General features: G+C 44.1%; 1 protein-coding gene across 1 annotated transcript in view; it reads right to left on the reverse strand.

The window, feature by feature from the left end:
• Positions 1–766: 766 nt before the first annotated feature.
• The window catches only part of LOC147749191 (maestro heat-like repeat-containing protein family member 1), a 64,519-nt gene continuing 40,043 nt past the window's right edge, over positions 767–25,242 (reverse strand). The window contains exons 12-14 of the mRNA XM_086936547.1: positions 4,080–4,163; positions 2,448–2,519; positions 767–811 (exon numbers count right to left, since the gene is read on the reverse strand). Coding sequence (XP_086792673.1) covers positions 767–811; positions 2,448–2,519; positions 4,080–4,163 — 201 coding nt within the window. The remainder of the gene's footprint in view (positions 812–2,447; positions 2,520–4,079; positions 4,164–25,242) is intronic.

The following is a 25,242-nucleotide window of genomic DNA, read 5'->3' on the forward strand; positions in this document are numbered from 1 at the left end:
GAGAGGAAATACTCCACTCCATGCCACTTTGCAGAGTTTTTCAGATCTCCGTGCTCTGTGCGGGGCACAGAGTGGGAAATACTCTGCAAACTCCGGAAGTGCAGCAGAGTTTACTGCCCAGCTAATAAACAGAATTCTTTTCTTCATGTTGCTTCTCTTGCACATGTTTGAACCAAGCAAATTCATAGACAAAGACCAGTGTGTCCCTGTGTTTCAAATTTGGGAATGTGATTTAAGAAACATGTTCCACCCAAATCTTAAATTTTGCATTAAAAAACCTTGCTGAGTGTGCCTTTTCAAGAGTGTTGCAATACGCCCCACACCTACTTAGTTTTAAAACTCTATCTGGAAGGATTATGCCAGTCATGTAGCCAAGAATATATGATAGCTCTCATTAAAGGCAAGAGTATGGATTTTCTTTATTTAATTTATTATGTTCCAAGGGCACCTTAAAATGCATAACAAACAAAAAATGGACAATGTTTACCTTCAGTTAAGTGTGGGTAGGAACATTCACATTACACATATTTTTTGTCTTGAAAATTTGTATTGAGTTTTATAATATAATACAAGTTAATAATAAGGCATCAATAAGTGGTTAATAAATACAATACTAAAAAAAGATATCAATGGAGGTATAACATTTGCTGTTGAATAAAACAAATAAATATGGAATACATAAATAGGTATATAATAAGTGTTTATTTAAATAAATATGTAAAGAAAGGAAATGGTGAGGGATCCTCCATAAATGTGATCAGTGATATCAGTCACAGTGGTCAGAATCGAAAGATGGCATTTCGGCTGGAACCTGAAAGTTGAAAGGTACAAGGTCAGATTGGTAAAGTAGGCAATTGCCCATCCTCACAGTCTAGCAAGCAACGTGGAGGCACCATGAGCTCATAAAATATCTATTGCCTTGCTTTAAATGTTGGCTTGCAAAGATTTAAATAACTTTAAGTAAGGTAAAGGGGGAGTTAGCTGGGAAGAGATTATGCCTCTTTAAACACTACAAGAGGTAAGACAGTTCATAAAAATGTGCTTCCATACAATATTGTACTCCAGTAGCGGCCTCATCTCTTCTCCAGTGTCACAACCTCTCCCACGCAGGAGCTACTCCACAGAATTCTACTACTCTTTGAAGTCTCTAAACAGCCAGTAGGAGTTTTGTACTCATTCAGATTATTTATAACAATCTGACCGCGACCTGATAAACACCAGTCTTGGACTCTAGGGGGCAGATAATGTTACTTACCCATCGGGCCCCCCTTGCATCTGAACTAGATTTGCAGAATTATTTTGCTCTTCTGTGGCAATCCCAAAGCATCCATATAGGGATGACAGTCAAGCTCTTGGGAGCTCTATTCTCACATGATGCATGTAATTAATTCATATAAACAAAGTCTTTCTCTTTTAAAAGGTTTTGCACCCAATCTTAATCAACATAAATGTGTTTCTTATATGATGAGGACTGCTTTGAATGACCCTACCCCAGAAACGCCCCTTCTACAGCACCATTGGGATGTGAGCCTCAGTCTCTCCATGTCGTATGTTGATTTAACTTTTTCCCAAGACTCTTGAAAACCTATGCATTTACTTCTTTTTCTACACACCCAACTGTAATGTAATTTAAAACATTAATCAAATGTCTTCCATCAGAAGTGGTTCTGGAATTCTAAGACTATGAAGGGCCGATTGTATTCTTTAATATCTAGGACAAGAATATTGTGGCTCAGTAAAACAGTGGACAAAATATAGAGAGACAAAATATCGAATGGTAAATGCACAGAGGGATGTATACATTTGCCATTATTAACGCCACATAAATGAAGATATATGTGTATGTTTTTTTTGGTACACAGATGTAGAATTAGGTACAGAAAATCTATGCAAATACCTTTTGACATTTTGTCTCTCGACTTTTTGTCAATGATATTAGTGCCTCACAATATTCATGTTCAGAGACACATTTGGAAGGCCAAATTATGGAACACAGTGAAAATGATGCAACATAATGTAGTGCATTCTGTGATAATACTATTATGCTGTTTCATCACATATTAATGCTGTTCTCACAAGACGTTCTGCCTCTCTAGTACCAATATAACACTTGGGTGAAACAATCAGGTGAGTAGTTAACGTTTGCCACCGCGCAGCACCATGTGTTATATTTGATCCTTCTAAACAAGCCAAACATTTATTTGTGGAAAACTGCAAAGTGTGTATCATAGGATGGATTATTTGGCAAGTAAAGCAAACCCATAATTGGATGGGAGAAACCCCTGGATACCCTCATGGGTGACAAGTACTGCTTTACAAATCCACCTTACATTTACATTACATTCCAGAGACCACATTGATTAGTAACGGTTAGTTGTGTGATTCTTTCAATTGGATAGTACTCACACTCTCTCTCACATTGACAGAAAAAAGCATCAAAATCTTACCTCGCCCTCTGTAGATAGTATGAACTCGCACAACCTGAGAGTGCTGTTCATCATTTTGATCATGTTCTCAAGCTGATAGATAGAGAGAATGGAAACAAGAAGGCTATTTAGACTTGTAAAACTGTTGATATATTTCTCTCTAAAATGGCAAAACTGGTTGATCCTAGGTAATACGATAGGATAGTATTTATAAAAAGCGCACTTATACCAGCTGGTGTCAAGGCGCTAAGTGAACAGGGAGAAGTGACAGCAACAATAACCTGCTAGGAGGCAAATAACCAGGGGCCAGATGTACGACCGGGGCATTTAGTGACTTGCAAATTACGCTCAATTTCGAGTCGCAATTTGCGAGTCGCTAAATGCCATGTACAACAGTGTCAGAGACACTGTTTGTGATTCCCAATGGGGTTGCACAATACATGCCTCATCAGTATTCATGAGGCACTCGCAGTTTGCGACCCCAGTAAGAATGGCTGGCCTTCAAAGGTATGGCGACTTGCTCGACTTAGAAGACCTCCATGTCTGGGACTGCTTTTCAATAAAGCAATTTTTTTTAAATCCAGCCCCTTTTCCTTTTCCTTAAAGGAAAACTGGATGTGTTTACAAATTAACGTTTTTGTTTTCCCCTGCATTTGCAAAGTGGAAGGGTCCCCTGGGGACACCTTCTCATTTGAGAGTGCATTATCACCCTCTTGAAGAGGGCGGTAAATTGTGAGTGTTTTGTGACTGCAATTGCAATCGCAAAACATCCTTACATAGGGTAGCAAATCGCAATTAGGAAGGGACACCCTCGGAATGCCCCATCCTAATTGTGAGTTGCAAATCCTATTTATCAAATTGCAAATAAATTGCTACTTGCTAAATAGGGTTTGTACATGGCCCAATTAGTTTTTGCATGTGCAAACGGGTCGCTAACCCGTTTGTGCATGCAAAAATGGGTCATGCATCTGGTCCCAGGTCTTCAAGAGCTTCCTAAAGACCGGAAGGGAGTCTGCCTTGGATATCAGAAGGGGCAAAGATTTCCAGAGTTTTACGGCTGCCACAGAAACGGAGCGGCCACCCCACTTGCACCTGCGAAATCTGGGAGTGACCAATTTTTTAAGAGAAGATTTTTTTATTCTTTGCTCAAAGCCAATGCCAGATGTTTCCTTTGTCTAGTTTAGAAGTGAGGCAAAATTTGATCCTAGAGTGAAATGGAATTTTTGAGCCCATAAGTTCTTGCTTGTCCACAAGTAGGATCAACCCAGTGTATTGTTTTCTCATCTCTCACAGAAGAGGTTAGTCTAGTAGTCAAGACAATTGTTTTAATTAATCCCTGTTACCAGCAGGAGATAGATTCCAACTCTGTCTGTTTACTCTATGCACTAAAACCGTCTTTGAAATTAAGAAATCAGCTCTAGCTTTCTAAGGGTACCAGTGGCTGAGAGACGGATTGAGTTGCTACACCATTCACTCCTTGCTAGTATCGTAAAGAATTCCTTTGTTTCTGAGAATGGAGTGCATTTTCCACAGGCAGTTATTCCTGTGATATCTTGCAGATTTACTTTGATTTGTGAAGATGGAATGGAAGAAACAGAGTCCGAGAGAGGAGGCACATAAACATGATGTTATGGTATTTTAAAGAAGACTCACATGTTTCTCAGCTGCTAAGGTGGGGATGTTGAAGGCATCTCTGTGTTCCGGTGGTGTTACTTCTTCAAGTAGTTTATATGGATACTGAAAATATAATAAAAAAGATCAGCATTACCAAGACCATTGTCAACAAATGTGGACTGTTATAAGTTTCCAGAGATGGAAGTCATGAAACGCTGCACACCTCAAACAACTAAAAATGGAGAAAAAAAATTGCACAAGTAACTGCATCCTATGCTTGCTTCCTATTTTGGCATTTCACATCCATAGCACCTTGCGTTCATCACCTTTTAAAGTAGAAGATATGTGTGAGTGAAATGTTTCTATTTGTGAGTAATAGATCAAAGATGCAGAAATAGTGAATAATGGTGAGCTGGCAGTGTACAAGTGTACTGCTACTAGAAGTGCTCACTCTGCTCTTTACTCAAGAAATCTTATATGACTCCTAAACAATACATTTTCTACCTTTTTCTACCTTATTGATGAATACCATCCTGGCTCCAAAGGGATCATCTACCATTGACATATCACTCTCCTCAACTACATTGTAAAGAGCATCAGGGAAGAAATTACTGCGGGGGGGTGGCCAAGCACCCTAGGATTGTGGCCACATTTTTAACAAACTGGTGTCTGCTCTGAGAATCGTGCTGAATCCGACCCTTAGGCGACCTTTTTTCGATTGCAAGCACCTGAACAATGGCCCTCATATTCACCCCCTTTGGCCCATCCAGGGAGCCCGGGATGAGAGAGATCATTTTGGTGATCGACAACATGGGTGTGCGTATGGCCTGCCGAGAGATGGCCTGCCGGTGGCAAACTCCACCTGGAGCTGTGAACCCACCGTGGCAAACCCCCCTTTGCATCGATTCCTGGGATGAGCGAGGGAGAGAAGACAGCTGATTAGCCGGGGTGTGGGACAAAGCTGTTTTCACTTCCAAGCGGTAGCTCGTAATAGCGGAACAGGTACCTTAAAGTGGAGGAGATGGGCTGGGCGCTATAAGTAGCCAGGACTGCAACTGCATCCTGGAAGAGCTGACTATGGGGCAACCTTTTCTCTGAGGCAAAAATCCATGAGGCGGCCTCCGCGCTTTTCCCCTTCAGCTTACCCAAGCCGGGGACAAGAGAAACGCATTAGGCAAACAACGCCCTGCCGTGAGACTGGCATGACGCTAACGGACACAACCTGGAGCTGCAATCCCACAGCAGCGACCCACGTTTACTTCAGCATTCACTCTTGGGGCACAGCGAGTCAGAAGAAACAGTCACATGGAGAAGAGAGGTAGGGACCCCCTTTCACCTTTAGGCAGCCACATGGGCTTGTGACAGCCCAGCCAAATTGGCGGACAAGGGTAGATGAGACAGACTGAGCAACATGAGAATCCAGGACTACGATTGCAGCCTGGGTGGGTGGAAACCCGCACATGACGTCTCACCCCAAAGGTAGGAGATGGGCACACAGCTTCCCCCTCAGGAGGTGACCCCCCAGGAGCCCAGAGATCCTGGGAGACTACTACAGCAAACACTTGGACAGTCAAACAAGTACAGTAATACTCCACCTCACTGTGGTGTCTCAAGAGGATAGAGGGCGTGGCCCCTGTCCTGGACCAGCGTAGGCAGATGTTCCCTGTATCAGGTGTAGGGGGTGACCCTCCTCTGCCCTTATGGCTGGTGGGCCTCCCAGAGGGCATGGAAAACCAGCACCCAGAGAAATTCCTCATGGAATACTTCAGACCCTGGATCCTGGATTGTGAGTTTTCCCCCTACTTTGTTCTGGAAAGGGCACACAGGGTGGTTGCCCTAAGGCCTCCGCCGGGGGGGAACCACTAGAGCCATTGTCATCAGGGTACTGAACTTTGTGAACTGATAATATATCCTGTGGCAGGTACGCCAACATCTAGACATCCATTGCACCAACTCCAGGGTTATACTCTTCCCTTATTACACAACTAAAGTGCAGCTCCTTTGTAAATCTTTCTTAGAGATTAAGTAGAAAGTCAGGGCTGTGGACATTCAATATATGCTGATATAACCTGCCAAATTGAAATTAATGTCACAGTGGAGAACCATTTTCTTTGAGAGCCCGGAAGAGGCCTGGGAGTGAGCAGTGGAGAGGAAATAACTGCCCATATAAACAAAGGAGCCAATGACATCTCGGGAGACTGTAGGGGGTCAACCATCCCACCCTAAGAAGAAGTGTAGCAGACTGATAGGAGGGCAACTCTGGTCACAACCAGAGGACAGACGTAGAGCATCCTCCTCAGACAGGAGAATTTTGGTACCCTTCCTTCCTTTCCTCCATGTATAGCTACAAATGTTGTCTCATTCACTTATGGAGAAGAGACACATTGCCTCCAGATAGAGGGGCTTGCTTGGAGCGAAGCTACACAAAACTATGGTGATTACTTTCTGCCGACTTCATCCCTCCCACCCCTTCACACCCCACCGCTGTTACCTGTGCCAGCCGCGCCTGAAGTTGCGTACTATAGGGCTGATTTCGGTTGCAACACTATGCCTCACGCAAGACACATTACACGGCCACGGACCCTAGTCAAACGGGCTCAACGACTCACCAAGACCTTTGACAACAAAACCATCCACTAAAAGCTGTTGTCTTGCAATGTCAGTGGGTTGCTGGATAAAATAAAATGCACAACAATTCTCAATAGGTCCACAAGCTGACCCTGGTGGTTCTATTGTTGCAAGAGACATATTTGCTTGGGAGTAGGGGTTCCTTTTTGGTACAGCATGGCTTTAACTGCGTATATCATGTAGGGTTTACTAGGTGCTCAACAAGAGTTACCTTTCCCCTGATGGTCACACATGCTATCTGAGACACCATGGATAGATATGTGGTGGTTACTCAATTCCTGAATGGCATCCTATGGATGGTAGTGTCTGTGTATATTTCACCGAACCTGCAGGCGACCACAATGAAAGATCTGATGACAGTTATCACCACAGTCTCGGAGTGGGACCTTATTGTAGCAGGCCACTTCAATAATGTCATGCACCCACAACTTGATGTGAAAAGAGAGGCTCAACCCTGGTGCCATGGGTGGAGTCCCTGATGCTTTGCAATCAATCGAAAGCAAAGAACTAGTCAGTATGTATTATTTTCACTGCTGGACTCCGATTTCTCAGAAGGGTACCATCTGACAAGATTACAAGCAGCCTTACCTGTAGGATGCCTGTAGATGATTTCGCAGAGACGTTATGGACCAACTTCCCCAAATTCTAGGCAACACCTAGTGACTGTAAATTCACACAAAGGTAATTAAATAGAAATCAGGGAGGTAGGCCGGATCGTGGACGCTACCTGCTTCCTTGATTGTCGACCTGCGAAGCAATAAGGAGAACTTTTGTAATTACTGATTACTACTCAATCTGTCTAGTCCTAACTGGTTTCTATGAGTGACTATGGGCTTTAACGAGTCCTACCTGCGACTGGTTAAGATTTGGCGTCGCGTCCGTGTTGTCGTCGTGAAGGGAGGGTTAGGCAAGATGTCGAGATGTGTAGAAGATGGCTTGTTCTGCGTTAGTTCTCTGTAAGGGGAATATTCAAAAGGGAATGATGAGTTACTGCTTTACTATAATGTTTGCATTCTTCATACGTCCCTTCAAACTCTCTTTAACTTACTCTGAATTAACACCATGCTGTTCTTCACCTTCACTTCACTAATAAGAATCAAATTAAAACAAAAGACAAGAAAATGGCAAGCAAACTTAAGTATAAAACATCATCAACATTCTCTCTTTGATAATTCTCAAAGTCTCTATTACTTTTCCAAAGTCCTGGTAATTGTTCTTATCCTCGGGATTTCTATAAGTTCTAAGTCTTTCCAGGTAAGTCTTTAGCTTTTTCTGGATGCTTGCTTGCGTGGGGCGCCAATAATCCAAACAGAAAGAAAAGACGGTAACTTAGCTTTAAATGTTATCTTCTTTCTTCCAGGTGCTGTGCGCGGTGAAAGAAGACCTTCAAAAAGACAGCAGACCTTCAAGCTGAACGCTGTCCTATCCGGAATGCAGGCCGTCGTGGAGGGAGCCAAGGAACATCCTTCGGTGAAGCATGGAGACTGAAGGCAAAGCGTCAGTTTGCGCTGGGTGTGGCCTTTTATAGGGGAACCACACCCAGCCACACCCAAGGAAGGTTGACGCATCGCGCGCCAAATCCATGCGTGCCGTTTTTCAGCGTGCGCGCTGAAAACGGCAGCTCCACTCTCAGCTCTCTGTTCCTCCTGCGAGGCGAGTTCAAAACCCTTCCTGCAAAGATATCTACAATACCCTGGCAATCACGCTTCAATACGAGTATTAGGCTTACAACAAGAAACTCGTGCCATGAATCCAACAACCCTTGGTAAAGACAAATAACATTACAGTTAAATACACGAAAGAAAGACCTGAAATAAAGTATAATCAGTTCCTAAGTTCTTGCACAATCACACATTTACTCATTGGCGTGCTGGCTGCACGGGACAGGGGTGGGTTTCAAGAATGGGAAGTCTACATTTGTATGTGTGTGCGTGTATGTTCAGGTGAGGGGGGTGTGCATGTATGTTCAGGTGATGTATGTTCAGATGAGGGGGGTGGAATCATGACAGTACTCCCCTCTCAAGATCCCTCCCAAAACTTGTGGTACAGGTTTTGGTTTATTAGGATAACGTAGATGAAAGTTCTTGATCAATCGAGCAGAATTTTGAACGTTGGAAAGAGGTTCCCACGTCCGCTCTTCGGGGCCATAACCTTTCCAATGTATTAGATAAAAGAGTTTACCTCGGATTCTCTTTGCATCTAAGATCTTGTGAACCTCAAATTCAGGAACACCATCAATAAGGATGGGTGGTGGATTTTTAAGAAACCTAGTCTTAGAATTACAGGGTTTGATCAATGATACGTGAAATACTGGGTGGAACTTATACCTACCAGGTAGGGTGAGTTTGACACTGACAGGATTTATGACTTTTTCTATTACAAAAGGCCCGATATATTTGGGACGTAGTTTTTTGCAAATAGTCATTCTCAAATTTTTTGTAGATAACCAAACTTTATCTCCGATTGAGTATTCTGGTGATGGTTTTCTATGTAGATCTGCTGAACCTTTTTGACTCTCTTTTGCTTGAGCTAAATGAAATTGAGCTTGTTTTTGAACATGGACCAATTTAGTAATGTGTTCCTCTAGTGATGGTATGGCTGATGGGATGCTTGTATTTTCTGGGACATTCTTAGGGTGGAAACCATAAATGCAAAAGAAAGGTGATAGACTAGTGGAAGAATTGTCTAAATTATTGAAAGCGAATTCTAAAACCCACAAGATGTCTGACCACTCTTTTTCGTTCTCTGCTAAAGCACACCTAAGAAACTGTTCTATAGTTTGATTCGTCCTTTCGGTTAAACCGTCAGTCTGAGGGTGATAACCTGAGGACATGCGAATGTCCATGTTCAAAGTCTTTCCTAATTCTTGCCAGAAATGAGAAATAAACTGTGGACCTCTGTCAGAAATAATTACAGAGGGGATCCCATGTAACCTAATGATTTCCTTAGAGAAGGTGTGAGTCAATTCTCTAGCGGTAGGGATGCCTTTTAAAGGAATGAAATGAGCCATGCGAGAGAAATGATCTACCACAGTCAAAATGGTGTTGAAACCCTCTTTGGTCTCTGGAAGCTCCACGATAAAGTCCAGCGATATCGTGTGCCAAGGTTGAGGCGAAATTGGAAGTGGTAGCAAGAATCCACTAGGTGCTTGGTGTTGTGGTTTTTGTTGGATACAAATCACACAAGTTTCTACATAGTTCTTTACATCATTCAACAAGGTTGGCCACCAAAACCTTCTTTTGATTAACTGACTAGTTTTAACAACTCCTGGATGTGCACACATAAGAGGATCATGATGCAATTGTATTACTTTTTTTTGCAATTCTTGCGTTGGTACAACAATTTGCTCATTCAAATACAATAATCCTTCTCTATTTTGCATTAAAGGATACAAAGTTTTCCATTCTTGAAGGGTTTTATCCTGTATTTCTAGTTTAATGTCTTCTATAACATCAGTGACCACCACTCCTACCTTGAAGCAAGTTTCAGGTAATACTGGTTGAATTTCTTGGGGCGAACTCTCCTTCTCTTCAACAGTTCCCAATCGTGACAATGCATCTGCTTTTAAGTTCTCTCTTCCCGGACGATAAGTAATTACAAAATTGTAATCATTAAAAAACATTGTCCATCTAAGCTGTCTAGCTGTGAGAGCTTTTACAGAGCGTAAAAATTGTAAATTCCTGTGGTCAGTATAAATGGTTATTGGATGTCTCGCCCCTAACAAGTAATGGCGCCATTCTTCGAAGACTGCTTTTATGGCTAACAATTCCTTGTCAGCTATGGCGTAATTTTGTTCGGTAAGGGTTAGCTTTCTAGAGTAGTATGCGATCGGGTGCATTTGACCAGTGTCTTTGTGCCTTTGCGATAAAATGCCCCCTATAGCAAACTGTGAAGCATCGGCCTCGACAATAAATGGATTTGAGGGATCAGGGTGCATTAACACAGGAGCTGAAGTGAACTGATTTTTTAGATTTTGAAAAGCTTCTTCAGCCTCAGTATTCCAATCAAATTTTGTGTTCTTCCTCAGTAACTTAGTAATTGGGGTCACAAATTGTGAAAAATTACGTATGAAACGTCTATAAAAGTTTGCGAACCCCAAGAAGCTTTGTACCTGTTTAACTGAAGAAGGGCTGGTCCAATCTAGAACTGCCTGAATCTTCTTAGGATCCATTTCAATACCATCAGGGCTCAGGACATATCCCAAGAAATCCACTTTGGTGGTGTGGAAGACGCTTTTTTCCAGTTTTATGTACAAGGAGTTATCAAGTAGTTTTCGGAGAATGGCTCTTACTTGTTGTACATGTTCTATGGTGTTTTTAGAATAGATGAGTATGTCATCTATGTACACAATGCAACAGATGTCCAAAAATTCCCTCAGAACTTCATTTATGAAAAACTGAAAAGCTGCGGGAGCATTACACAGTCCGAATGGCATGACTTGGTACTCGTATAAACCAAATTTAGTACGAAATGCTGTCTTCCATTCGTCGCCACTGCGGACTCTAACCAAATGATAAGCTCCCCGCAAATCTAACTTAGTGTATATTTTAGCATCTTTTAATTGATCCAGAAGTGTCGGAATCAGAGGGAGAGGGTATCTGTTTTTGATGGTGACATTGTTTAGGGCCCTATAGTCGATGCATGTTCTCAACTCTCCCCCCTTTTTCGGAATAAAAAAGAGGGGGGAGGATACAGGAGATTTCGAATGTCGGATAAACCCATTGGCCAGATATTCGTCCAAATATTCTCTTAAGTGCTCGTTCTCTTTTTCGGTTAGTGCATAAATTCTACTACACGGCAATGTAGCCCCCGGTACCAAATCTATCCGGCAATCGAAATCCCGGTGAGGGGGTAGAGTGTTAGCCTTCTTCTTGTCGAATACGTCATGGAGATCAGAATATTCTTCTGGGATCCCTTCCAATAAGAGTATACTCTTTGTAGTCAAAGGAAAATTATTTCCCAGAATTATCACTTGGGAGTCTGATGCGGTTAAACAGGAAGATACACAATGTTCCGAGTCAAATAACAAAGTTCTTTCTACCCAATCTATTTTAGGGTTATGTTTGACTAACCAAGGTATCCCTAAAATCAGGCGAAACTGAGGAGCATCTATGACGTCAAATGTGATGTTTTCCTTATGTTTTTGTAAACAAGTCATTGATAGTACTTCTGTGTGAAATTGAATTAGTCCTGATGATAATTCCTTACCATCTACAGCCTTAACCACTTCAGGATGTTGTTTGGCTTTAGTTTTGAACTCTAACTTCTGCAGAAACTTAGTATCTATGAAGTTGCCTGTAGCTCCCGAATCAATCAAAGCATCAACTGTCCATTCCTTCCCTTTGTCAGTTTCAGATTGTAGGGTGACTGTAATACTAAGATGATGGGAAGTAAACTCAGGAGTTGTGGAGGCCAAGCTAGATACCTCACTCGACAATCTGACCTCTTGATTAGTCGAGCCGGTTAGTTTTCCGACTGTTGTACTAAAGCCACCTCCGAATTCTTGCTTTTAGGTTTATTTGGGCGTACTGGACATTCTTTAACGAAATGACCAGGTTTGCCACAATATAAACACTGATTCATTTTTCTTCTTTTGTCCTTCTCTTCCTTGCTCAAGGGCCCTTTAATAGTACCTATTTGCATTGGTTCGACTCCTGAATCACCCTTTGATGAACCTTCAGATCTCACAGAGTTGAACCTTTCCTTAAAAGTGAAGACCTTGACTTCTGTTTTACCTTTTTCTCCTCTACGTTCTAAGAGTCTATGATTAAGCTTTACTACTAAATCTATAAAGTCTTCGATGGTGTCTGGTGGATCTAGGATCTGAGTAACCATATCCTTTAACTCATCTCTAAGCCCTTTGTAAAAAAGGGAAACTCTTTTTTCCTCTGGCCAGCGAGCCTCAATGACTAGTCTATTGAACTGAGAAATGTAATGTAACAAGTCCGAAGACCCTTGTTTAAGATGCAATAATTCATGGTCTGCGGACTGGACAAAAACGTGTTTAGCAAATAACTTTTTCATAGTATTCTTAAAGAGTCTAAGGTTATATAACATCGGGTCATCGCGTTCTACAATCGGCACAGACCAAAGGGCTGCATCCCCCCCTAGATATGACAAAATAAAGGCTACCTTAGAGGAATCATCAGGGAAGGCAGCGGGCTTAGCGATGAAATGCAAATGACATTGATTTAAAAAGATCGAAAACTTATTACTATCTCCCAAAAATCGTTCAGGAGGTGCTAAGGGCACTGTAATAGGAGTAACTACCTGAATCTGAGTAGGAGCAGAGGAAGAACTGGGGCCTGAATGTAAGGTCTGAAGTCCTGGCTGAAATGAGGCTGGTTTCAGAACCGGTTTTTGAGTTGAGGGATACCCCCACTGACTAGAAGCAGCTTGCATATTGCTCTGAATGTCTGTGATATCTCTACGGAGGGCAGCGTTGTCGGCTTGAATAGCCGTTAACACATTTGCAATATCTTGCAAAGAACTTGTGATAGAAGGATCCATAACGTCTGGGCGAAAATATCGTCGTGGGCTTTGCCTTCTGACAAGATTACAAGCAGCCTTACCTGTAGGATGCCTGTAGATGATTTCGCAGAGACGTTATGGACCAACTTCCCCAAATTCTAGGCAACACCTAGTGACTGTAAATTCACACAAAGGTAATTAAATAGAAATCAGGGAGGTAGGCCGGATCGTGGACGCTACCTGCTTCCTTGATTGTCGACCTGCGAAGCAATAAGGAGAACTTTTGTAATTACTGATTACTACTCAATCTGTCTAGTCCTAACTGGTTTCTATGAGTGACTATGGGCTTTAACGAGTCCTACCTGCGACTGGTTAAGATTTGGCGTCGCGTCCGTGTTGTCGTCGTGAAGGGAGGGTTAGGCAAGATGTCGAGATGTGTAGAAGATGGCTTGTTCTGCGTTAGTTCTCTGTAAGGGGAATATTCAAAAGGGAATGATGAGTTACTGCTTTACTATAATGTTTGCATTCTTCATACGTCCCTTCAAACTCTCTTTAACTTACTCTGAATTAACACCATGCTGTTCTTCACCTTCACTTCACTAATAAGAATCAAATTAAAACAAAAGACAAGAAAATGGCAAGCAAACTTAAGTATAAAACATCATCAACATTCTCTCTTTGATAATTCTCAAAGTCTCTATTACTTTTCCAAAGTCCTGGTAATTGTTCTTATCCTCGGGATTTCTATAAGTTCTAAGTCTTTCCAGGTAAGTCTTTAGCTTTTTCTGGATGCTTGCTTGCGTGGGGCGCCAATAATCCAAACAGAAAGAAAAGACGGTAACTTAGCTTTAAATGTTATCTTCTTTCTTCCAGGTGCTGTGCGCGGTGAAAGAAGACCTTCAAAAAGACAGCAGACCTTCAAGCTGAACGCTGTCCTATCCGGAATGCAGGCCGTCGTGGAGGGAGCCAAGGAACATCCTTCGGTGAAGCATGGAGACTGAAGGCAAAGCGTCAGTTTGCGCTGGGTGTGGCCTTTTATAGGGGAACCACACCCAGCCACACCCAAGGAAGGTTGACGCATCGCGCGCCAAATCCATGCGTGCCGTTTTTCAGCGTGCGCGCTGAAAACGGCAGCTCCACTCTCAGCTCTCTGTTCCTCCTGCGAGGCGAGTTCAAAACCCTTCCTGCAAAGATATCTACAATACCCTGGCAATCACGCTTCAATACGAGTATTAGGCTTACAACAAGAAACTCGTGCCATGAATCCAACAACCCTTGGTAAAGACAAATAACATTACAGTTAAATACACGAAAGAAAGACCTGAAATAAAGTATAATCAGTTCCTAAGTTCTTGCACAATCACACATTTACTCATTGGCGTGCTGGCTGCACGGGACAGGGGTGGGTTTCAAGAATGGGAAGTCTACATTTGTATGTGTGTGCGTGTATGTTCAGGTGAGGGGGGTGTGCATGTATGTTCAGGTGATGTATGTTCAGATGAGGGGGGTGGAATCATGACACCATCGGACCACTGACCGATTTAACTAATTGGGGATGCCTAGGTCTAATACGCACTGAAACCTTCAGGTTGGGTGACTGAAGTATGTTAGATTTTTGGAACACATGAAGGTAAAGATATAACTTTACCTCAGAACAAACTCCACAACAGATGTCTCCCCAATCACATTGTGGGAGGGAAGGAAAGCAGTTCTTCAGGGGAACACAATAGCAGACCCTGCATGGGCAGCAGTGTCCGATTCTCAAAAACAGCGAGAATATGGGAACATTGCTACACAGGTATGCAACCAACTCTGGCAGACAGGTTTGTCCCATAGACACGGGGCCCGACGGTGAGGTGACAAATGTTGCTGAGGCAATCGGCAATGACTGCACACATTACTATGAGAAACTTTACCAATCAAACACGTCGGGCACGTGGAGCAACAACACCCCATAGCTGCGGACCTGATCATGCTGCAGGACTTGGATGCACCTCTGTCGAAGGAGGAATTATTTTCAGCCTTGCAGGAGATGCATTCTGAGAAGGTGCCCGGTTCAAGTGCAGAAAAGGTTACACCAACACTACTCTCTCACTTCTTTACAATGGTCGAAGCTGCAGGTACAGCTATGATAATTCGGGGGCCTCAGTTGTAGTTTTCCCCAAACCATATAGGCCACCTTCAGACTGTGCATTTTACAGCCTGATTCCCCTAAGTAATATTTAAACCAAAATATTTGCAACGGCCGTAGCACCAGGGTACTGAAACAGGTGAGATTCCTAGTGATGCAACTGGACTTAGAGAAGGCCTTCGACTCAATTGAATGTCCTTTCCTCCACGCATCATGGAAAAGATTAATTTTGGCCCTAAAGTCCTTCAGTCTGTAAAGATGTTATACACAGTGCCATGTGATAGGGTCAGAGTGAACACCATTTACTCACAACAGTTCCAGCTAGGCAGAGGCCACTGGCAGGGCCACCTGCTGTCTACTCTCCTGTTCGCTCTTGTGATTGAAGCACTGGCCAAATAGATCGGGGGATGCGCAGGTTTGGGGCTTGAGGTGGGGTGTAGAATTAGGGTACTGCATCTCTTTGTATGTGGTATGAGGTCCTCCTTTATATTCAGCACCTAAACCAACTGATCCTACAGCTGATTTGCATTCTAGAAATCTACAAAGAAGAAACAGGCCTGAGGCTGAACTGGGGGAAATCAGTCATAATCCCTGTGGTGGCCATTCCTCCAGAGTTACTTCCAGGTGATCTGGAGCATTTAAATAGTTGATGTTTGACCTGTCAGCCCGAGGGTGGTCTTCCCCAATCTTTTTGCCTCCACATTTGGCTGAATCTATTGTTGGTCCTAAGACTCTGAGCGCTTTACCACTCTGAATCAGTGCTAAAGAGCATGTGCTTCTTCCTTAAACATGTGTATAATTGGTGTATACTTAATTGACCTGTTTATTTAACTTGCAAGTCCCTTGTAAGGTGGTATATCATATACCCAGGGCCTGTAAATGTAGTGCTACTAGTGGGCTGCAGCTCTGATCGTGCGACCAACAGAAGAAGCCTTTCAAACCTCTCTCAGGCCTGCAACTGCAGTGCCTGTGTTTGCAGTTTAATGCTACTTTGATTTGGCATTTAGAACTACTTACTAAGCCTTAAACTCCCCCTTTATTACTTATAAGTCACCCCTAAGGTAGGCCCTATGTAGCCCTAAGGGCACAGTGTATGCAAGTAAAACGTAGGACATGTACTTTTCTGTTTTGCGTGTCCTGATAGTGACAAACAGCATATTTCACTTTTCACTACAATGAGGCTTTTTTGTGTTTCGTATGTTTGGAATGGTAGTGATAAATCCTACTTACTGGTGAAGTTGAATTTAACATTGCTATTTTAGAAATGCCGCTATGCTTTAAGAAAGTATGCAAAAGAAACAATTGCTGGACAGAATGCTGGACAATGCAAACATTCACCCCCGGTCACAAGGATCTGGGTTTAATCTATCATTCTTTTGCTTACCACACCACCCCAGTTTGGACCCAGCCATATGCAAATCAGTCTTGACCCTGTTCCTTATGGGAGCAGTCCAGCCTGAACTGCCAAGCCAGGTTCAAGACTGATTTGCATGTAGCTGGGTCTGAACTGAAGTGGCGAAGTGAGCTAAAGAATGATGATGCATTCATCCCAATCTGTGACAGGGGGTGAGTGTCTGAAAAGTGTCAGCGCTCCGTACATCATTTCCTTGTGTTTGCTTTGTTCACAATAAGAAAGTAGACATTTATCTGCACATACTGCGTTGTGTGCCTGACAGCCCATCTCCAATAATTGGAGTAAGTGACAGCTCCACTTTTTGCATTCCCTCTTGACAGCCACAACCCAGAAAAGATAGGTGTGTCTGAGTAGCCATCAACATGCATTTGTATTCTGATGGCCTTACCTGGGCAGAGTGCAACAGAGGGTCTAACACTTTACTTGAATAGGCAGTGGCCTGTCCCCACACAAAGGACTGATTATCCCCTATAGATAGCCTGGAGGACAGGACTGGGCTGAAAGAGGAAGCTGTGCACTTCAGAGAGCTGCTTTGAATTCACCAACCAGCATCAAAGGCACTTTTGGCTATAAGTCTGGGTCTCTGACCAACACACCCCACTCAAAATCAGGCACTTCTGGATCTTGAACTGAATCTATGTCAGAAGGACTGCTGTTCTGCTTAAATGACTTATCTTTGGCTTGCAGGCTTGGAAGGCCTGCTTTTCTCTGGTTTTTCTCTGCTGTCTGCTTTTCTCTGACTGCCCTGAAGGAGAGCTGGGCTCTGCCTATCCTCCAAGTGATCTCCAAGGGCTTGTTGGCTGGCCTCCTATTGCATGAGACTGAGGGACATCAAAGTCTCTATCCCTGCTCCAGTACCTGAACTCACTGGAAGTGGCCCAGACACTTGCAGCATGGAATTTGATGAATGTTATGTCTGTGTTTAACAGAACTGGCGCATCAACTAGTTGCAGGAGTAAAATGGGCACAGTGCATCAGAACTAGTGCTTTGCCCTCAGAGATCGGTACATTAGACTGCGTATCGCCTCGGCAGCAGCTTGGTAAAATCGATGCATCCCCTCAACTGTGTCGCAGAATCAAATGTGGCACATCACTCAACACATCTACCAGCCGTTTTCAGAACTGACGTATCGCCTTCACTACGTGGAGCAGATCAACACATCTCACTGTTTAGGACCAGGAAAGGTACTTTTTTCACTTCTTCCTGCTGGTGTTCTGAAGCTGGCCTGCGCTTCCACGCGTTTGGCCTGAACTTTGACCCGATACAGCGCAACCTGAAGTAACCTTTTTAGAGCTGCTTGCTTCTAGGTGTTTTAATGCATTTATTCATTTAAAAATGCTATATATCTTAACTTCTATACATTGGATTGTTGTCATTTTAGGCTTGTTTTGGTTATAATATAATTGTCTATTATTTTCTAAACCTGTCTAGAGTCTTGTTGTGGTGTATTCATTGTGTTACTGTGCATGTGTGTGTGTTGCACACATACTTTGCACATTGTCTCTTTGGATACCCCTGACGGTTCTGTGCCAAGCTGAGCACAGGTTATCTTTTAATGTGTATCTTGCTTATCCTGACCAGGATTATGGCTTCTGCTTGGACAGGGTGTGTACCTGTGCCAACCAGAAAGCCAATTTCAAACACTAGGGCATGCTCTTATCAAGAGACCCAGAGGAACGCTGGGGCAGGAATATAACCCCTTTGACATGCAAAATTAAGGGACATATGGCAAGATGGAACTCTCTCCCTCTGATCATGATGGGGTCTATAGCCCTCTTCAAAATTGTGGCCTGGTCACAGCTGTTGTATGTTTTGCAACACTACCCCCACAAAATCCCTAGCCTTTTGTTTACAACCCTAGAGGCCAACTTCAATAGCAACAAGTAGCGAGGATCATTGCTGTGAATCTCCCATAAGAACTGCATACAATCCCCTTATGATGGTTGACTAGGGGCAGTAGACATCAGACTGTATTACTTTACTGGGCTGCCCAGCTGCCCAGCTGGTTGTGGTTATTGATTGGATATTTGGTGCACGGGGACCCACTACGAGACGCACATGGACTTTACCAGGCAAGCACCAGGGTTTTGGCTGTATGGGGAGTCCCTCCTACCCACTCCCCCGGCCATTCCAGCCATTCCAGTGATTAGCTGGAAAGAGGCATTGCAATGGATATGAAAGTGGAGGGTGCCCACTAGGAAGAAGCCTTTGTGGAAGGGTACATGGCTATGGAAAACAGTAGGGCTCAAGTACACTGAAATAAGTTGGGGATCTCAAAATTGGGAGACGTCTGGCAGACACACCATATGATGTTCTCTGACCATCTCAAAGCTGAATGCCATTTACACAGAACTTATTCCCGGGTTGGGACAGGTAAGGGGACAAAAATTGATGGTTGGGATCAGTTGTTTTTTGGCTAAACATCACATAGCGGGCCATTGAGGATCCGGGGGGCCCTCCCAATCTCAAAGTGGCTAAGAGGGATGGATTTCTTCTTTTCAGCTGAGGAAGCAGTGAATAGGTCCAGAGGGGGACCACAAAAGTATGATAACATCTGGGGACAGTAAAAAGCACTTCACAAAATACCCAGAGCGGCCCACCCATAGGAAGTTGTTGGGGGAAAAGCACACAGTTGACTGGGGCACAGACCCATCTATAGTGCACCGGACTGGTTGCAGTGGACTTGACTGTGGTCTTCTTCATGGTATTTTGGAACTAAATGGGATATTAAGAAAGGGGAGAATCAGGTGGATGGCGAAGCAGTGTCACAGTATTGTGATCTTAAAATTGTTGAAAACTAAGTAAAATAATTTTTTTAAAGAAATAAATTACTATCCAGCTACAGGAAATACAACAAGAATTATCTCTTGTGCAATAGCTACTCTCGAATCAGGGTGAAATGCAGCAATGAATCTCCACCAATCTGTTCACATCACAGTCAAAGCTGACCCTGCAGATGTGCCGGCTGAATTTCTTCACAACTTTTGGTATTATTGACCCAAGTCCTACAAACTAGCATGGGATTTTCAGGAGGGAAGAAATACCTCAATATGGTTGGCTGTATGTCTGCCAGGTCAGTAGAGTACATGCCACCACTGTCCTGTCCAAACGGAGTACACTATTTGATGGTCTGGCCCATCCATCAACACTACAATATTTATGAAGTTCAGATTATAGAAATATCTATGCATACATACATGCAATATCAGTGTAGAGTGTTAGGTTACCTAGGAAGAGGTGGGACTGCTGTTGTGACTGATGTATTCTAAGAGAATCATATTATATGTTTCTAGATTGACAACTATTGGTTAAGGTAGGCACCTCACTTCGACCTTTGTAGGTGCTGTTGCATTTCTCTAAACTCTTCATCTAGTCTGAGCCTTTCATTGTCTTGTTTTATTAGCCACTGATCATCTACATTATCCCTTTCATAACCCTCAGCCAATGCACAGAGACCTTCACAGTTATTGGATTGCATAATTTAACAAGCATTTGCAATACATTCAGACTCAGATTTTTGATATTTAGAGGAATTGACATACATGACAATGCCTTTTACCTATATATTTTGGTTTGGAGTGAAGTGGATGTATGTGGTGTAGAGTGGAAATATGTGGGCTGTATTGGGCATTGTTAGTTTTGAAATTGTGTTGTGTATTTGTGAAAGGGAATGTTGTGGCATGGTGAATAGATAGGGATGAGAGCTGCACAGAATAGATAGAAAAGAAGATCGAAAGGAATAGGTAGTTTGTGCAGGAAGTGGTGATTAATATTGAGATAGGGTAGCAAAAAGAAGGGGACAGCAGGCCACAGATGCATACAGTGGGACCACGTGTGTAAGCAGAAGACACCCAAAGAAGAGGAGGAGAGGATGGGTTTGAGGGATTGAAACTTTGAAAAGGCACGAGAAAGAAACTGTGCTTCAAGACCTGAAGAGAACCATATGAGAGAGGCGGTAAGAGTGTGTGAGGGAGCGAGAGAGAGGGGTGAGAGAGAATACAAGTGAGAGAGAGAGAGAGAAAAAGGCATGAGTGGAAGAGGCACCCATGGGGGAGAAGCGAGAGGTGGACCAGTACAGAGCGTGAGGAGGTACAGGAAGGTAGCGTGTGTGAGCAGGCAGTATAGAGAGGAGAAAGTGTATGTGAGGGAGGGATGAGAGCCGAGGGCAGTGGTATTGCAAGATGAGAGCGGGTACTGTGAGTCTGAGGGAGAGATGAGAGGGGCTGTGGGTATGTGGAAGAGAGATGACAGGTTTGGTGGTAGTGCAAGTGTTGGATTGGAATTGTTTGTTGTGGAATTGTGTGGCGTAGTGTGAAGTTGTGTAGTGGAAATATGTGGCATGGTGTGCTGTGGAATTATGCGGATAGAATTTAAGAGTGACAAAGGTTTCAGAAAATGGGAAGCCCATGGGCAGGCTGAAGCCCATGTAGTAGATGCAGTATTTCTTGGTTTGAGACAGCTCATGTGCGCTGTCTAGAGCCAAGACCTAAAAACATGACTTAATCTAACTGTGTAATTTACCATCAGAGAGATACCTGAATAGCGGTGCAAGGCTTTGCCTGTACCAATGCATATATGTTTTCTTCGCATTCTCAGAGTGAGGCATAGAGCAAGATAGACTGACCAAGCAGACACTGTGGTTTATGAGTCAGTGGGAGCAGTATGCCTGACAACAAAAATGGCTGCGTGTGTTTTGGCCACGGTATAGGGGTAGTGGACAAATTTGTAGATGCAGAAATAAATGTGCAATATGGCATCCTCCCCTTGGGAGTATGCACACAAAGTAGCACACATGTGTACAAATGTAATCCTAGGAAAATCACATGTACATGCAAATATGGTGTAATCCAATATAATAAAAGAAACATATGTAACAGGTTTCTTCAAATTAGATGAGTGTAAAATGACTCCGATGGTTCTCAAAATGTTCATAGTGTAGTACTTTACAATCTGCCACTCTTTTCGATCACATACCAACCTTACGACCCACAGTTACGTTCTGAGAAAAGTAGGCGTTGTTCCTATTTTATTGAAGAGGTGGCACACGGATTGAGAGGTTGCTTCAGTGTGGCCCACACTGCAGTGAAAGGCCCCTCCTGCAGAGAGCCCAGGTAGGCAGTGGCAAGGGACACATAAGCTTTTGCATTTTCAAATCCACTGGAGTGTGAGAGGGTACCTAGCCCCAGGAGTTAGAAAGAGAGAGCAATAATAAGGGCACGTTATACAAATGAAAAAGCCCAATAGGGACCCATCTCAGCACCTGTTTTTTAGTACTGCTGGTGCACCGTCAAGACCCAGCCCACTTAAAGCCCTGGGACTACGTGATATTTATTTATGCCTAGGTTGTTAAAATAGTTTCTTCAAGACATGTGGCAGTGCTATGAAACTATGGTCACAAGAGTTATAAATGAAAAAGTAAATTATTATTATTACGGTGTTCACACTGTTAAACATGAACATGTGCGCAGAGTCAGAAAAATGAGACCAGAAAGAAAGTACACAAGTAAACTGAATTTTTCTGCAGGGTGAGGACGAAACATGCAGAGAAGACTGCAGCCCTCTGCATCATTTACCCCAAGAATCCTCATATGACTTGCAGCCCCTCTCAGTGCCTTCTAAGATCTCACTGCAGGCTTGCTTCTAATGAGATCTGATTGAGCACTCCTATTTGATTTTAACAACTTGGAAGCAGTGTTTTAGCCAACACAGCATTGGGTACTGTCAGAAGTATGCTATCCCTACAGAAATCAGTTTTTAAAACGACAGGCTGCGTGCTGTTGCAATTCCAATTTTGTCGTCAAATCGCTTAGATCAATAAAACAGCGGTTATGAAGGGGCACATGCTGAACAATGGAAACGCCACAAATGTAAAAAAGAAAAAACCTGAGTCAGTAATTTGTCGGGATAAAAGCACAAGACAATAATAAAGAAAAAGCATTTTCAAGATCCACGAGATAGAAGCGTCTGCACTCACTGTGTACAACAGTATTATGCAATGAAAAAATGAGTCCAGACATGAGTATCTAAAATGGCAGCTGTTAAAGACCTCTGACCTCCAGGTCAGGGAAACTGCTCTCCCCTAGCCCAGCTCCGTCTGTTGCCTTTTCCCCTCTGTGCCTTTCTGTGCCTTTTTTCTCTCTGTACCTTTATTTCGCCTCGTTTTGTCTTTTTTCTCTCTGTGCCTTTATTGTGTGCTTTTTCTCTTTCTTCTCTTTGTGCCTTGTTTTCTCTTTTTCCCTACTTGTGCCTTTATTGTGTCTTTTTTCCCTTTCTGTGTCTTATTTTCAAAGCCCGGTTTTCTGCTTCGCTACCTTTCCCGCCCTTGCTGCTCCCGCCGCCCCTCCCTCCTGCATCGTTCCGCTCTCACCTCCCAGCTTCTCTCCCTCCCCGACCCCTACTTAATGGTGGCTGCTGTGCAGCCACACAGCAGCCATGCAGCAGGAAAGCTGTTGGGGCGCAATGGCACACCAAAGGCAAGTCTGTCTGCGACTGGGCCGCGACCAGCACCAGGGACCCTGGTCCACTTACCCCTGCTGCTACGACTCAGCAACCCTCCATGTACTCAATCCTCGACCCCGGAAGAAACAACAATTGCCAGCTGTCAATGGCGAACACCACCCAAGGCCAGTTTTCCTGCTGACACTGCTGCTGCACCTTCGCCTACCACTAGACCCCCACTGCTACCGCCAACCCACCGTATGCCAGTGCACCCATTCCCCTGAGCTGCATACTCCTCAACATACACTCCCTGCACAGACATGCAGTAGAAATCTGGGACTTCCTCAGTGGAACCTAGGCACCGCTACTACACCTACAACCAGTAATGCCAAACAGCCTACCATCACCGCATGGACCCCTGTCACCACAGAAGACACAGCTAAAACCATGAGAAGCATACACTCAGGAGCCCCCACTGACCCCTGCCCGACATACATCTTCCACAGAGCCGCCTCCCCTATAGCACCCTCAAAACAGGCATGTTTCCCGGTGACTGGAAACACACAGATGTCAAGATCCTCCTCAAGAAGCCCTCCGCAGAGCTGACAACCTCCAGAACTATAGATCCATCGTTCTCCTCCCCTTCGCAGCCAAAGTCACCGAGAAGATCGTCAACAACCATCTCACAAACTTTATAGAATCCAACTTGATCCTCTACACTTCCCAATTTGTATTATGTAGTAACCTTAGCACTGAGATTGCCCTTATAGCCACCACGGGCAACATCCGCACCCTCCTCGACCAGGGACACACGACTGCCCTCATCCTAGTAGATCTATCAGCAGCCTTCGACACCGTCTCCCACTGTGCATTAACCGCCAGTCTCTTCGACGCCGGAATTCAGGGGAATGGATCCGTTCCTTTCCCACCTCTCTCCTCCCCTTCGCAGCCAAAGTCAAACAGAAGATCGTCAACAACCAGCTCACAAACTTTATAGAATCCAACTCGATCCTCTACACTTCCTAATCTGTATTCCGTAGCACCCTCAGCACGAGACTACCCAACTAGCCGCCACGGGCGACATCCTCACCCTCCTCGACCAAGGACACATGGCTGCCCTCATCCCACTAGACCTATCAGCAGCCTTCGACACCGTCTCCCACCGTGCACTAACCGCCAGACTCTGCGACGCCGGCATTCAGGGGAATGGATCCATTCCTTTCTCACCGGCCGAACTCAAATAATCAGACTCCCGCCCTTCCTCTCTGAACCAACAGAGATCAACTGCGGAGTACCCCAAGGATCCTCTAACAGCCCCACGCTCCTAAACATCTGCATGGTCCTTCTTGCCACCATTGTCAGAAAACACAGACTCAGGATAGTATTCCACGCTTCCGACACCCAGCTCATTTTCTCATTCAATGATGAACCAGAAAATCACCAGACACAGCTTACAGGAAGGAATAAAAGATGTCACATCCTGGATGAGCAGCAGCTACCTGAAGCTCAACTCAGAGAAAACGGAAGTCCTCATCCTTGGATACACCCTCTTCCCATAGGACAACACCCAGTGGTCCACCGCCCTCAGCAACCCTCTGACACCCATGGACCAAGCTAGCAACCTCAGCATCACACTCGCCTCCTCCCTCACCCCAAACCGACAGATCAACGCCATATCCTGCGCATCCTCCGCAGGACCTTCAAATGGACCCCCCTGAATCCAGAAAGACCATTGCCTACACACTCATAACCAGCAGACTGGACTACGGGAATGCCCTCTATGCCGGAATCAACAAATGTCTACTCCTCAAACTCCAGACAATCTAGAATGCTGCAGCCAGACTTGTCCTAGGCATCCCATGTCAAGATCACATTACCCATCACCCACAAGAGCTCCACTGGCTCCCCGTTGAAAAGAGAGTGACCTTCAAGCTCCTCACTCACGACTACAAATCCCTCCATAACACCGAACCCCAATACCTTAAAAAAAGAATCTCCTTCTACGCACCCAAGAGAAGCCTCCTCTCCACCGACCTTGACTTGGCCAAAATCCTACGCATCCACAGAACAGGAGGGAGAGCCTTCTACGCACCCAAGACACCCAAGAAATCCCACACAT

Source organism: Lissotriton vulgaris, chromosome 1_1, assembly GCF_964263255.1.
Source record: "Lissotriton vulgaris chromosome 1_1, aLisVul1.2, whole genome shotgun sequence".
Classification (NCBI taxonomy): Eukaryota; Metazoa; Chordata; class Amphibia; order Caudata; family Salamandridae; genus Lissotriton; species Lissotriton vulgaris.